The sequence below is a fragment of the Pipra filicauda genome, unplaced genomic scaffold, assembly GCF_003945595.2.
Source record: "Pipra filicauda isolate LSUMZ 115617 unplaced genomic scaffold, ASM394559v2 scaffold123_size2130275_pilon, whole genome shotgun sequence".
Classification (NCBI taxonomy): Eukaryota; Metazoa; Chordata; class Aves; order Passeriformes; family Pipridae; genus Pipra; species Pipra filicauda.
The window spans coordinates 183,086-199,433 of record NW_024103696.1 but is presented as its reverse complement, the minus strand read 5'-3'; the positions used below and the strand labels follow the sequence as shown (position 1 = coordinate 199,433).

General features: G+C 38.8%; 1 protein-coding gene across 2 annotated transcripts in view; it reads right to left on the bottom strand.

Annotated features, from left to right (window-relative positions):
- The window catches only part of PIGN (phosphatidylinositol glycan anchor biosynthesis class N), a 103,316-nt gene that overhangs the window by 52,852 nt on the left and 34,116 nt on the right, over positions 1-16,348 (bottom strand). For both annotated transcript variants that reach the window (XM_027736766.2, XM_039388920.1), the window contains exons 8-12: positions 13,292-13,408; positions 9,513-9,553; positions 7,585-7,644; positions 6,424-6,516; positions 4,493-4,548 (exon numbers count right to left, since the gene is read on the bottom strand). In XM_027736766.2, the coding sequence (XP_027592567.2) occupies positions 4,493-4,548; positions 6,424-6,516; positions 7,585-7,644; positions 9,513-9,553; positions 13,292-13,408 (367 nt within the window). The remainder of the gene's footprint in view (positions 1-4,492; positions 4,549-6,423; positions 6,517-7,584; positions 7,645-9,512; positions 9,554-13,291; positions 13,409-16,348) is intronic.

Below are 16,348 nucleotides of genomic sequence, written 5' to 3'. Positions count from 1 at the left end.
GCTGCCAGTCTACCTCCCTGACACCAACAGGCTAAAGATGCCCGTACTGGGCTGTTTGTGCCAGCAGTCCCAGCAGCAAGCTTATGCCTATATTCACACCTGATAAAACAATAGGGACAAAGTGGAGAAAGGAAAAGGCTGGCTGCCTTTTCAGGGTTCACTAAAAATTGATAGAAGCTGCTGCCCCTCACTCTTGATCACAGGATAAAGGGGCTTTGCAGATAAATCAGTGCTTCTGCTAAATCAGTGGTCCTCTGAAGACACAAAGTATTCAGACAAATGGACAGGGAGAGCAATCACTATTAGAATCTCCTTCCCTTCTTCAACAGTTTCAGCCTTTTCTCTTGACATTCAATCCTTAACGTTTGCTCTTGCAATGCATTATCACACATATCACGGATATCTTACATACTACCAGTTATTTAAATAAATGTAATTTATTTAAACAAAGCAAGAATAGGATGTTTCAAAGGATGTACTGACATTTTAAGGAACTCTGCCTCGCCCAACGGTGGGGAAAAAAAAAAAATCACTTGCTTCACTTTGATCCAAATGTCAATTTTGTAGAAATATCTATTATTAAAGTTTTGAAAGGCCATCAGACAGAGGCAACAATGTAGTGCTGTAACTCCAGTCACCAGAGAAAGGAAGAAAAGAGAGGTATTTGTGCACACAGCATTTTTTTGAAGTTTCTGTAATCTTCAAAGACACTCTACACTCTATTTCCTTTCCTATCACTATGACAACATACATGACGTGCAACTATGTGGAAAGACTCAGTCTCTACATGATTGATACTTCCTTGCACCAAATCCATCCAAACGTTTAAGAGAGTTATATCTCAATTTATACTACAGGGTAGACGAAAGGGAAAGAGTTACATTTTCATACAGTGAGAGAGAGGGGTACATTTTCATTCATTAGCTGCACACTGCACATTAAAAATGCAGTGACTCTTTATATAAATATGTAAGTTATAGCTGGATTATACACACAAAAATAAGTATTTTGGATGACTAAAATGTAGTATTCAGACAATTAGGTTACCTGAAAAATGCAGTATCAAGTGCTATGAGATTTTTCACATATGAGAAGATACAAACTTGACTTTAAATAAGATACTTAAGCTATTTCCTGTTAAAAAAACCCCTCAGCTCTTATTGATATCAATTTCAAGACATTCAATAAAAAAGCACATCTAGTGGAAAGCAAGCAGTGATTATAATTTAGCTCCTCATCTCTTGGATTTTTTTGTATATTTTGGTTCTTTAACTACTGCTCTTGCCATCTTACTGTGAGACATCACAACTGGAACAGCTGGAAGCACAGCCCTTCCTGAAAGCACTGTATACACTGGGAATACGCAAAAGAACTCCTGTGCTGTTGTGCAACTTACTTGTTAAATCTCCTGTACCTGTTATGATAATCAAATTGTATTAATTGTTTAAGAGGATTTTAGGGCAATATTGATGCCCCATTTACCCATCTCACTACACTGTCCTTCTGATACTTCCTGAAGGATTACTTCCACAGATCAAAGATGCCAACCTTGGGAATGTTTTTGCAACGGTATCATCTGGCCCCTTGGCACACTCTTCTTTGAGATGTGCCAGCTCAGCAGTTGCCTTAAGGTACATCAAATGGTCAGAAAGCTAAGATAGTTCACTATCCTGGACATCAGTTTTCCTCTGTCAGCAGTCTTCAGATTTGTCCTCTCTCTTCCTTCAAAGCATCTGGTAACTTGGCACCTACTTTTCTTACACATAAAGGTCAAGCCATTGTGACTTTCTTATCCGAAATCTGATAAGAAAAGCCTCTGATTTTGCTAAGCAAATAGTTTTTGAAAATATGTCTTTCATAGTTGGGGAAAAAAAAAGTAGGGAGAAAAAAGAAGGGGGAAGGAAAGAAATTTCAGACAGTAAATCCTTTCATATGAACTGCAGATAAGTATTCAATATCAGCAATGGGTACCATTCTGCTCACTTGGGAACAGGTTGTGCACCTTGCCTTGCAAAATCAGCAGATACTCACAGCTGCGTTTCAAAGAGAGTCTTTACCAATACACCTTGCAAGCATAGGCACCTCCCGTTAAGTAATTCACTGTGGCAGTGGGCTCCCTGCCTTCTGCTTAAGCAACAGCCACCACTGGCAGTCGTGATGGCTGCATCTGGCTCAAGTTGGATTTTGGGGAAACAGGTAACAACACGGTAGCTGCTAAGGGCTATAAATCTTGCTCAACAGCGGAGGGCTGGTTGGAGGGCTGCACCAACTGAAATACAGCTGGTATGCAAGTATGACTATAAGTCAACCAAATTACTCCATAACTAGTGGACAGTCCAGGACCTGTTGAGCTCTCCTGCACAAGAGGATCCCCCCTTGAGTAGAGATGCCTCTAGGTTACTTCTTGAAGCTGAGAGATTCCTTGCCACAATCATGGCTAGGCTTCGCGAACGAAGATTTGGGAAGGCTCTATCCACATTTGCTACAGGCACGCTGGTGGCTTATGAGGCCAATACGAGACAGACATATCCGATTGCAAAAGGCACAGCAGAAAGACTCCTTAGATGGTGTATTCTGCAATACACGGTTCTTTCTGCGTTGCCTTTTCTCCTCGAGAGTGATCCTGCGTGTGTTCTCAAAGGAGACAGCTGCGTTATAGATGGTGTGTCTCCAGGCCTCCCGATTTGAGGCCAGAGTAGACCAGTTATGTTGATCAATATGGCCAAGGCTGAGATGTTGTTTCAGGGAGTCCTTGTATTTTTTCTTCGGGGCTCCTCTCATGCGGCAGCCAGTGGCAAGTTCACCATAGAGCAGGATCTTAGGGAGGCGGTGGTCCTTCATCCTTCATCCTTGCCACAATAGATTCTCAGCAAGTGATTATTAGCATGCTAACTTGGAAATCTTAGCTAAATAATATAAAGGACTGTTTGTGCACATATAATCCTTTAGACATAAACCACTGACCAAGACTGGGACTAAGTCTGGACTCAGCCACACCTAAACTCCCTCTAAGAAGGAGTTTAGAACACCAGAGTGTCCTTTCTGAACCTCACAACTCAACAGGAGGGTCTCCCTTCCAGTTTTGTCTGACCCTGTCCTCCATTCACTAAATAATCAAGTGTACCTTGCCACTGAATCTTGTTAACAGCTGTCGCATTTACTATCAAATTTTGCTAAATCGTGTTTTATATCAATAAACATGCTGCTACTTCTCTCTTATGAGTGAGGTGCATCACTCCATCTGTGACATTCACACACTGAAGGAATTATTTTGGTGTCATATAAAAACCTTTCTTGGAAGGACCATTAATCCAGATATTGATTCAGAAAAGTTTTAAGAATATCTAAAGAAAATAAATTTATTTTTGCAATAGACCATACCAAATAACTTTTTCATACCAAGTTTTAGTCGCATTTTCAAAGTGATAAATGTGTCTGGCATTTCCACTTAAAACAATCCAACATATCATAAAAAAGAAAAGTCACCAGTCCATAGGACAATCAGTAATACTTAGTTCCTTTAGAGATAAATATAGCATTAAGAAAAGCACATCCCATTTTATAGAATCAGTCTTATTTCTCGAGGAAAGGTAAAATTTAAAGAGCTGTGAAATCAAACTAATAGTCATCCCCACAGAATCAAAGATGACCGACCATCCTTTCCATCTGGCGTTTTATTTCATATAGATCAGTAAATTCTTTGATAATGCAACTGCCATTCTTAATCAGAATTTGATCTAAAAGATTCATTATGTGCCCAAGATTGACTTGACTCGTATCTCAGAGATTGCCTTGAACTTTCTCTTTGAGGAAGCTAGTGGTATAAAATAACACAGTAAATGTCTGTTCAAACAGACAGCAATCATCTTTAGCAATAAACATACTTCACAGGAAGCGACTCAAGTACTTTTTACTGCTGCTATGATTTAAAGATCTTAATTAACATCAGTTTTATTTCCCAAAGGAAAACAGCTGCTCTCGGTGACAAAGCATTTTTTGAGCACTCCACAAACCAACAGCAGAAGTGAACGCTATCACATGCACCCAAAGGCAAAGCTTTTAAAAACCTTTAGAGGAGAAAGGAAAAAGCAGCTTTAATTGGATAAGGCAGAAGGGTAAGGGGGTCGGTAACTGTTCCATACACTAGAACACAGAGTTCGCAGATACACAAAGCACTACAAAGACTCCCTCACAGCCCTGGAAACACTGACACTAGGCAACACCAATTCTAAAGATTTTGAGGTTTTTTTCTGGATGGAATGCATTTTTTTTATTTTTAATTAGAATTTAAATCACAGAAGAAACAATTCTTAGATCAACTTTTAGATATACATAAAAACAAGAACAGATTGCATATCCTAACCCTATAGGGATAGTATCACTTTAAAAAAAGATTCGAGACGGAATTTGTTCTTGCATCTCACTGAAATACCAAAATGAGTGATACGACAAACAGTCAGATAAAATATATATAGCTTTTACAGACACTTACTTGAATGGTGTGAACAGAAATGACAGTGTATTTTCCTTTTTCTGACTCATCTTAACCTGCATAAAAGAGCATTAAACCATTACATGCAAGTTGCAGCAAGATTAAAAATTGTATCAGGAGGTAAACTAAAAAAAAAAATCACAGAAATTTCTAAGACTTTGGAAAAGGAATGAAATCACACTGTGAATATACTGTCCAGGAAACTAGGTGTTACACTCCAGCATGCACAACTCCTCTGAGTTCCTCGAAACTCAGACCTGCTCTGAAGTAAATAAAATAAACAACACACCAGCTACTGATTTTCTCAGAAGGACTTCTACAGTTTGCAGGATAAAGAGAAGACATGGCTAGAAGTGCTACCAGGCTTCAGTGACAACCTCCCTGGATGAAACTAGTATTATTTATGTCAGACAGGAACTACTACACTGCAGCAAACACTGCCAAAGCAGTGCTGTTAAATCAGTTAACCTGCACATGGATAAAACAGGTTTTGATGCCATCAGAGCCACTTTGCCCAAGGACCTCCAAAACATCTTTAAAGCCTTCTGCAGCAGCCTGACTCAAGTCTGACAGTTGGTATAATGTGCAGACAGGAGTTTCCTAAGCACACTGCTCCCAAAACCTGACAGCTTGAAGTAGCAACCCACACATCTCATCCTATCCACTTAAGGCACCATCTTCTCCAGGGAGTACAAATTCTGGTTGGGTCAGTCCACCATAGGAAAAGCGAAAACCCAATTGGCATGCCTAAGCCAGTGCGCTACTTCAGCAGAGAAACACAAAGGAAATTCATACAGGATCATTGCAAAACAATGCCAGAAACAAGCTAAGAAAAAAAAAAAACAACAGATAATCTAGCACTAAAAAATGACAGACTAAAAATAAACTTAAAGGAAAGGAGAAGTAGAACTACTTCTTTCTTTAAATAATGTCCAAGACAACAACTTAACTGAAAAAGACCTGAGTCACATCCTTAATTCTTAAAGCAGAGGTCTTTCAACCGTGGAGGTGATATCAGCATGCTTCACCTTCACATCCAGTCCAGCACTTCCCCTGTTTCATAGCAGCTTCCAACCATAAATTTGAAAGTGACTCTGCTGCTGATACTGCCCCCTAGTATCCACACTTTTGAGAACCCAGCATTCAAGGGACAGAAGCTGTTGAAGGTGCTAAACTCTTGCAGGTCATCTCATGCTAGTTTATTGTTCCACTATCATCATGTGGTTTTCTTGACAGGGTAACAGTTCTCGTGTGTCTCAGCTTCCTATCTACAGAGAGGATGATTTTCCCTCAGAGCATTTCTATGCCTTGCCAAAACTGTGATTTTGGGATTTTGGACAGTTTCTTATTCCACTGTCTAGCGAAACAGAACCTTTTTTGTTTGGACCACTCAAATGTCCTCCTAAATATAATATCCAATATTAAATGAAGCAAGACAGAGAAGCCAGAAATGAACACTTACAAAGCAAAACAACAGATACAGCAGCATTAGCTAAAAGTTAATTAGACCACTAATTTCATTTCTTTAATGGACAGGAGCCTATTACCTTTTTGACCTGTTTGTGTACTGATCCTGACTTAGAGCCTTGTCTCCTAGCCCTCGTTGCAAAGGTACCTTCTCAGGTACCAGAACTCAGATTCTACCTCCATAGTGCAAGCAGCTTTATATCAACATCAATAAACATCAGCATTTTTTATTTTGTAAAGAAAATGAATAACTTTTTTCTTTAATCTTAATAAAGGTCGTTTATTAAAGTCTTTCCAACTCCTTCAGATATGGCTCACAGCTAGTCAATCAACATCACCCAGTATATGCATTCAATTTTATTCCTTTGAATTCAGCATACTATATATAGGGTATGTCCTATAATTATTCTACATGTAGCAACAACTATTATTCAAGTAAGTATTTTTTTTAATATGTTTAGTACCTTAAATTGCTCAAGAATTTGAACAGCGTTGGTAAACATGCTCTCTGCTTTGAAATGAGCACTATTGTTCAGATATTCCAAAGGCAGAGTTCCCTGAGGAAGAAAAATACACATATACATAAAAAAATTTAAATGAAAAACCAGGAATTTCTCTGACTGAATTGCTGGCCAAATGAGCAGTAAGAACAGAACAAATTACTGCTGAAATAACTAATGTAACTCCACTGAAAATACTCTTCTCACATAGTTTTGCAAAATGACAGGGAACGTTTAAAACAGCTTTTACAGGAACGCAAAAAACATAAATAACAGAAATTGTTATTAAACAATATATGATAAAATAATATAACCTTGACCTCTAATCAGAGGCCATTTATGAAATACCTAAAAGTCCTCTATCCAAAGCCTGGATGGAAGTCAGCCTGGGCCTGATTCAATCCAGTACTTGTGATAGGAAGGTGAGCAGTTCCCCTGCCACTCTATGCTGGGCACAGCCAGCAATGAGTGCAGGACAGGGCAACAGAAACTGGGGCAGAGTCTCCAGAAGAAATATTTCAAAAAATGTGCTGCAAATAGGTGTGTTAAATGTGAAACTAGCAGCGTGAAAGCACACCAATGAAATGCTAATTGTCGATTAGATATTTATGAGGCAACTTTTGGACTGTGTAATAATACACGAAAGAAATTAAAAGAAAAAGCCAAGCCATCTCACTGTTCACTAAATTAGAGGCACAAGACACCATCTGAAGAAAATACTCAAGTTTAATCAAGAAATAATTAAACATTAAATTGCAGGAACAAGCTTGTTTACAGGCTCCGCTTTCATGATCAAAATCGTGTTATTCAAGCCATATCGCATTTTTACCACCCTAAAAACAAAATAATAAAAAATCTTTATGCAACTCAAGAGTATAAAGTTGCAGATTACAAAAGGATCAGCTGCCTTTCCAATTGAAAGCCCTATACAATATATAAAAAGATTGAGTTTGTACTCTAAACTGAATATACACACATAAACCTAAGACTACAAGCAGTCTTCATATCCTGTAGCACTTTTACAGATCTACAATCTTGCCCTTCATATGCCTCGAGACTTGGCTCCAACACTTCTTCCTCTATGGTAAACAGATTTTTATAATATGTAAAAACATTTGTACTTACCACAGAATTCAGGGGAAAAGGCACACCAATAAGGGAAGCCATCAGCGGTGCAATATCAGCCTGTGCAAGCAGAAGCATTCCTATTTTAATACAATTTCAGCCTCTGAAGCTAATAAATTCAGTTTAATTTTAACATATCTGCATTTGCAAAAGAAAATGGTGTAATACTGCAAAGTTATAACACACAACTCTCCTTTGTAGGTTTTCTTTTTTTTGCAGTTTCCAGAAGTCATGGCATGATTAGGTTCAAAATGTGAGGCTCCACTACCAATAAACCTTCAAAAATACTTTTAGTATAAAAAGCAAACATAACCCCTCCCCCAGTATTTATTTACAGGAATCCAGCACCTCCTTCACTGCACTCAGAGAGGCATAACATTTTTATGACTATTTATATGATGGAAAGAACTAATTTCATATTTACAGTTCTAAGCAGTACACTGAATATACTGCTTTTCACAACACTCCTTATCCCATGCTTCCACAGTGCTGATTACTCACTTTCTCCCCTTCAGAGAGTGTTTCTGCACTTTTATTTGTGTCCAGTCAGCCCTCAGAAAGGCTCTTCAATCTACACCAAGGCATCTCATAAAATAAGTTACCATTACGTTCTACTCATGATGATAAACACTCCTCTCACTAGGTTTATATTTTCCTTTAATATAAAACTAGGAACCAAAATTCTTTGTTTCTTCAGCATAAATCTGAAGAAACTACACTGAAAACAAGGCACTACTCCAGCCTTGGATCTACTGTGCAGACTCCAAACCATCATTTGTAGATAACAATATATATGTAGTGTAATGGTAGTCAGAAGACTACTTTGCTACTTTTACCCATAGTTCCACATGTACTACAGAATAAAAGCTCTGTCTTTGGGAACTCCATTATCCAGGACAAAGCAACACTCAGGACTCTTCTATACAGTCTCAAAATAACACAGACATAACTCCTATCAACCTTGAGAGGAAGACTGGTCTCTAGTTTTATACCATGGCTTTGCTGAAAGCAGTTGATCCAGAACACTGCCAACTTGAACCTTCAAGCATGAGTTTATTTCCTTTGTTTGAGCAGTTTTGGAATCTGTTATTCATGTATTGGTTTACGTAGGACAATAGGAAGTAAGAAGAACCACGATTTTAAAAAGCTTGGCTGATTTAGTATCAAAGGATAAGTTCTCCACCTTTTTTTCTTCCTTTACAGTACTAATTGTCTCAACTGCAAAGTGCCTGGGCCATAATCACAGATCCTATTGAAAAATAACACAGTTTAACACTATAGCAAGAAATGGTTTTGATTCAATAATAACAGTAACATCTGAAAAAAAGTGACAAAATACAGACATTGAATAGATGGGTCTGAAAAAATAAACCAAACATACACATGGCTAACAAGTGTAGGAAAAAGCACATAGCAGATGCTCACAAACTTGGGAAAAATCGTTATCAGATCACGCTTTTTTGTGTTTCGCTAGACATCTTCTTAGGAGATACCAAGGAGGCTTAAGTTCTGCTCCAGAGCATTTTCCAAACAAAAAGTAGAGGGAAAGCATCACAAGTTACTTCCCACTCCAAAAGCCTGCTAGCTGCCGTTCAAGTTACTTCCGGGTAACTGGTACCGAGTTCGAGGAGGACCTGTTACATTGTACTGCACCCTTTCTACAAAGGGTACCATCACTTAACTAAAATGGTGCAATAATGTATCTTCAGGAGAAGTTGTATATTGCTGCCACATGTGTCAAGAAGCAGTTTAAACTTATCCTCATTATGTTCAGTATGAGTGCAGTTCCTGCAACTCTTAAAGTAACACATTCTAGGGAAACTGTATATCAGTGTGATGATTCATTCAAATTAAATTAGCTTAAATCACACAAAATCAATAATTTAAGGTGAAAATTTATGAACTATTAAATTAGGTATGTTTGATACCTGATTGACATCAAGCCTCTTCAAGTTCTCCAGCTTCCATTCTGCAAGAAATAACAGAGCACATGAACAGCTAATCTACACAGATTTGAAAGGGGTAATTCCATTGACATTTAATGTCTTGTTGCCGTTTTCTGTAAATTGTTGGTACTAAAGAAAATTATAATTTGACTTTAGGATCCTAGCTCAAGAGGGTTACAGATGGAACTCAACAGGCAGAAACAACAAAATGCATTCATTTCAGTTCACATTTTCTTTTATACAGTAGGATAAATTGCTGCTTGCAAATCTGTGACCTAGATCAGTTGAAGGAAGGCCAAAGTTTTGGTTTTTTTTTCTCTCAATACAGTGATGTATTACCTCCTGTGCCAACTAAAAGAGGTTTAGGAGACGGGCTGTTAAATCTCTTCAATAGTTTATAAAAAAGGTTAACTCAAGGTCCCAAATGTACTGGTACAGTGTGGTGCAAACATATTAGACCCTAAAGCTGTGGTGCATCACACAAAAAGTTGGTTCAAAAGTGTATTTTCCTGCTCTCCGTTGGCCTCTAAGGAAATAAAGAGAAAATTCCCTAATTTCTTTGGGGGTGGAGAATTATTTAAAAACAGAGTTTAGCAAGATCTGGTTTTGGTTTTTTTCTTTTATACATTTACAGTATCGCATATACCAAACTTATTTTCAGCAATTAGTTCATAGCACTGCTAGCTTTGGGGATCTCAGTACAGGTCCACTGTTATTTGATCCCAAAAACTCCCTGAAGAGCAGCCATGTACCTTAACAGTAGTGAGACATACAGCCACAGCAAGTTCCCATGGCAACACAGAAAAGGTATTAGCAGCATTAATCATAAATTGTGCTAAATTCACACCAAAATGAACAAGTTTGCTTTCTTTTGCTTCCTAGAAAAGGGAAATGGGGTTATATTTCTAGAAACAGATCCCCACTCATATTTCTATTATATAAATGCATTGCTTGCTTTCCTTCAAATAAGATTTTCCAAAGAGAAATGTTGAAAAACTGTACATGCACACACAAAATGTGCTTAAGGTAGGAAGAAACTGTAGCTCTGCTAAAGAAAACATCTAGCTTTGTCAAAAGCTTTTTCATCTCCACTTCCCCTACTCAGATGTTTCCAAAGGCAGAGTTGAAAACACCTGCATTGGACCAGGAGCTGTAGGACATTGAGCCCAGGAAATACCATCAACTGGGACAGAAATACCGTGAACCTGCAGACCGGCCAGTCTGGGCTGTACTTTCAGAAGTGAAGTGCCTTGGCTGTATGTGCTGCCCACACTGTTTTACAATTCCAGCTCACTGTCTAGGTTTCTTATACAGTGCTCAGTTTTCCAACCAACTGATAAAGGGTTTTTTTGCCTCAGGGCAGGGAAGCACCAGTTCAAGAGGCTGAGGATGAGGCTACATGAATTGAAGAAAATCTCACAAAAGACTTCACAGAAGCAAAAACAGTGGAGGGGTGCACTTGAACTTCCTCAGCTGTGGCTGCAGCTCTGCTGCTGTCCAGCTGCAGAAGATTGCACTTTCACTTACAAGCTTCTCTGGACTTGCACCCCAGGGCCAACCATTAGTCCATGAGGAGCTGAAGAGCAGCTCTGTATTCTCTTTCTTTCTGAAGAAGGCTCGAACCAATGACCAAATGGGTAATATTACATGTCGCCCACAGGATGCAGGGCTGCCATAACAAATCTTTCCAAGAGGACTGCCTGACCAAGCCTGAGGGAAGGCAAAGTACAGGTGAAGGAACTGATGAGGAGAAGGCTGTCATCCCAGAGCAGACTGTGTGCCCTTCTGGCCATCCAAGGAGCACATTCATCCTTCTATGACAAACTGGACAGGCTATGTCCTGCCTGTTGGCACTGCCTTTGGTGGTACAAACTCTCAATGGCAATAATGAGAAGAGAGACAATTCACTGAGCTGCCCACAGCATGCTTGCACTGAACAGAGCATAAGAAGTTTGTCAGCATTAGAAATATTCTGTTAATATTTCCAGGAACTCTTAACTCAGATAAATTAGGAAGAATTGTCAATAGATGCAAGAATTTGAACACTGGCACATGCAAATACAAATCTAAGCCTGATACCTGCATTCACCAGTGTCACAGCAGTCTTGAGGACACTCTCCTTCCCTGCACATAGTCTCACTTGCATTTGTATGGAGCAGGAAAGGCAGATTCAAAGAACATTTCAAGAGCACTCTTTTAAGCATCTTTTCTTTCACATGTTAGCTTTGTGAAAATATCTGGTATTGTAACTTAATGGAGTAGCTGAACTGTATTGACCTGTGAAAGTGCCAAGTTCCATTTCAACAATTTTTCTTTACTTCTAAGCTATGCAACGTACTTTAAGCTATAATGTACAACCATAGAAAGAACAGTCACTTTTTAAGTGATAATTGATTCTTGCTACTCAAATAGAGATTCAAACTCCCAAGACAGTCAGAGAGACTCAAATCTCCAACAGAGATCATCCATGGCAATTAAGAATCTGTAAAGATAGTGTCTAAACAGACCAACAACATGATCGACAGCTGGGAAGCTGCAGAGCAAGTCCACAATGAAGAGAGGAGTTTCTGATGTTTGCTTTGGTGTGCTTGGCTTTTTGTCTGGTTGTTTGGTTTGTTTTTTGTTTGTTTGTTTTTAACCATCAGAAGGAAAATATGAAGAAGGCACAGTAGGGTGCAGACCAATGCTCTCCTTTAAGAAAATAGACACTTCCTAACATTTCCCTATTGTGCACCTGGAAGTCAGCTCAATACTCATCTTTTTTGAAATGCCCTCACACCATTTTCATCAACTTTAAGTCAAATGCCGAGAATCAAGGAAACTGACAGATGTAAAATTCAACTATTACAGATCAACCCTTGGATGTCAAGTGTCCTTAAAAGTCAAGCAGATCAGCCATCACAGACATCAAGATCGGTTGGTTTATTCTGTTTTCTATTTTTTTGCTACAACTCATTTTTAATTTTATCAGAGGTGTCATAGTTTTATAGCAGCAGTTAATCACAAAGAGTGAAATGTTAGTACAGTCTATATCTGATAAGTCCCATTTGCTTAATCTGTTACCAAATACCTTCTCAAGAGCAGGGCGCACTTAAAACCTCAGGGTTGAAGTAATTTTTGCCTGTTTTCTCTAATGTAGCTTGACAAGCAATTCAATAAAATAAAAAGTCATTACCTCATTGATTGTGAGTAACAACCCGAGACTCAAAGCATCTTAAGAAACAGAGCAGGTTACAAGAATGGGGCACATGAAAGAGGAAGAGCTTGCACAATTTAATCACACATGGTTCTCTAAATCCATTGATATTTCAGTAAGCCAATATTTATTACATTATATATATTAAATAATAAAAATTAATTTTTTTAATTATTCCTAAATAAATTACAAAGGGGAAAAATACCAGTAAAGAGTCCTAGTTTTTCATTGAGAAAAATTGTTTACATTTCCACAAGAGTTACAAGGATGCAAGTGAGACAAAACAGCCCCTGGAAAGTCCCCAGGGTTGTACTGTGAAGCTAGAAAAGTCTTTGAACCTGTCAACTTATCATGTTTCTGTACAAATAGCTTTTAACCTCTGGGAGTCTTCCTAAGAATTAAGTCTCCTCTGGAACTAAATTTCACAAACATGAATAGTCTCCTGTCCCCAGAGAGAGAAAGTCTTCAATTCTATGATTAGAAAAGAAAACTGACTCTGATATTATCTATCCAATTTTGCAGTATCCTGCTTCAGCATGCCCTGTCAGTTTTATATTTTACCTACCTTTCAAAAAATTGTCTCCAAAGAACTGGGATGTAACTTTCTGTGGATAATTTATTCCAGCACCCCACACAATCAGTGGTGTTAAAGTTTCTGAAGGATGGCCAGCTCCATGGGATCCTAAGACACACCAAACATAAATAAAGTATAAACTTTAAGACATGTGCCGTAAAACCAAACAAAATCTACATGCAACAAAAAATACACACATGTACTAAGTTCTTGTTACAGTAGACATACTAAAATCCTGTTACAGAAAATCTATTCCAGCTTCATAGCTTATTTTCATGCCACTAACATTAAAGTTACAATAAAGCAACTAAATTCAAGTTGCAAGTTGGGAAATCAGTACCAGTTAAGTCATTATAATAATTATTAAGTCTATCTATAGAGATAGAACTTTGTATATTAAAATCTCCAAATTGTTAAGATACAGAAACTAAAGCCATAGTATTTGAAAGCCTCAAGGTATGTATAGAGGAGTTACCTGCCCAAAACACGTGCATATGCCTATCCTGAGCATCCCACCAAAACCACTATTGGTTTATTTCAGTAAAATTAGGCATGTGTGTAAAAAAAAAAAATAATATAGAACTGATCTCTGGTTCCTAAATAAGAATTAGACTTCCTTTTCAAAATCAGGAAGCAATATGCATTGCAACTGTCATCCTTTCCACTGTGATACAAGTTCATTTTTAAGGTTTTAAAGCCTAGGAGCAGACTCCTTAAAAATTGATAAAACATGACTTCCTTCCCTGGGGAAATTGATTCCCTCCAGATTAATGTATCAGCAGCCAAAAGGAAGCTTGAAAACTATGACACCTCAGCAGCAGTTGCACAGAAGCAGGAGCCACACAACCTTGAAAGGAACGCTGGTCATTAAACCCAGTAGGTGAGGTACCACAGCACTTAGATAATCCAGTCTCAAAGGGAATAACATTGTTATGCAAACCCTGTGTTGGTCACTGCATGGTCTACAAGATTATACATTTTCCTTGTATTTGCATAGACACATGCTCTTCCCTGTGTGTACAAATATATATTTAATAAATACAAAGGAGAGAGAAAGCACACTGTTGTACAACCTCAAGGTTATTCCCAATTTCATACCCCATTCCGTCCTTAAAACAATCACTACGGCAGAACTGAAGAACCAATTTTGCTTTCTTTAAACACCCCTAAGCTTAAGAACACACAGGTCTGGGAATTAGATTCCTGATGTTCATAAATCCCTTGGAGGGCACTCTCTGGGCTTAAAAGCAGCAACAACTGCTCTTCTTTGCAGAATTTGGGAAAAGAGCTGATGGAGAGAGCACATCCTCCATCTTCCAGGCATGAGTTATTTCTTTCTGTTGCAGGAGGAAAGTGAAATTTTGGTGAGCTTACATTTTAGCCAAGTCACCAGTTCCATCAGTATTTTACTGAGACTCTGCCTCTATGAATACTTTAAGACAGATACAGCTGAGACAGGCAGCTGTATACATTCTCTCCTTTTTATAAGAACCAGGTTTCAGCCTGATCTGAATTACAAGAGGGGAAGAAAAATAATTATTTTCATCTGGGTCTGTTCCCTGTTCCAGCCCTCAGCACCCTCCAAATGGACCTGTCCATGAGAAGGGGAGGGAAAGGGTGCTGTTGTTTAGTTCTCTGTTCTCTGATCCAGCGTATCGCACAGTACTACTTGTACCAGGATGGTAGCAGGAAGAAGTGGGTAAGGTGAGGGGGGGTATGGAACCGCCTACATTGGTGGTCAGCAGTTCCACCTGCCATCAGCTTAAAGCAAAATCATGGAGTCAGACAGAGAAAGCAAGTGACTTCATTGGTCTTTGCCAGCAACCACAGATTCTTCATCATGTCTAATCCCAAACGTGTTCTTTTCCCTAAAAGGTCCTCCCAACATTCTAATGTTTAATTTGTTTTAAAACTGGTGCACATCCCATTCTGCAAATAACCACTGAAAGGCTGCAGCAGTTGGTATACTACAAGCTCAAATAAAAGCTACTGAACTAGCCTTCAGACTGCTCGCTATGAGCCTGAGCAGCATCTCTGTGTTTGCTCTTGGACTCACTAAAGTCAGCTTTAAAGTTACTAACACTTCTGACAGAGGATCAGGCTTTATCTTGGAGGCAGGAAGAGATGACAGAAAACTATGACAGACCAGTGGTTCTCAAAGCCTGAAGAGTTACGCCTATCACCTTTTATTCCCATTTCAAAGGATCCAGTACAAAATGAGAACTTCCCTACAGCAAACTCTGGCAGTGAGGAAGGCCAGCAGCACCCCAGGCTGTGTTAACAGGAGTACAGTAGAGGGGAGGGGTTATCCTTCTCTATTAAGTACCTGTGAGACCACATCTAGACAGTTTTGGGCTCCTTTGGTACTGGAAGACATACATCACCTAGAATGGTCTCAGTGAGGAGCACTTGCCTTGTGAGGAAGGGCTGAGGGAGGACACAACTGAGCATCTTGCCTGTACCCCACTGTGAGAAGGTTTGAGAGAGGGTGTCGCTGTGGTGCATTGTGGGAGGATGGGAGAGAACAGGCATAAGTTTAAACAAAAGAAGTTCAAATTGCAGATAAAGAATACCTTTCCTGCTCCATGAGGGCAGGCAAGCAGCAGACCAGGCTGCCCAAAGGGGTTGCATAGGCTCCATCCCTTCAAGGTTTTAAAGGCTCTGCTGAATAAAGCCCTAGCATCTGTGTCTGATCCCAAAGCTAATCCTGCTTTGAGTAGGTGGTTGGACTTCCTGAGGTCTCTATAATCACATATACACAAAATATATGTACACACCTTCCTCATAAAAAAATTATTAAATGATTACTTGAAACAGAAAGAAAATATAGCAGAGTTAAAATTTTTTTGCAAGTGGCAGTCAGCTCAACAGTAAGTTGAGCAGTAAATATACAAAATGGACTATTTTGCAAATGAGCAGTAATTAGGTTGATTACGAATAAATATACAAATATTTTTGTCACCTCCGATGACAGAAAAAGTCTGCATCCTTTCAATTGAAAAAGTTTAGGATTTCAGACACAGAGTAAGATGTTGCATTTTCCCACGA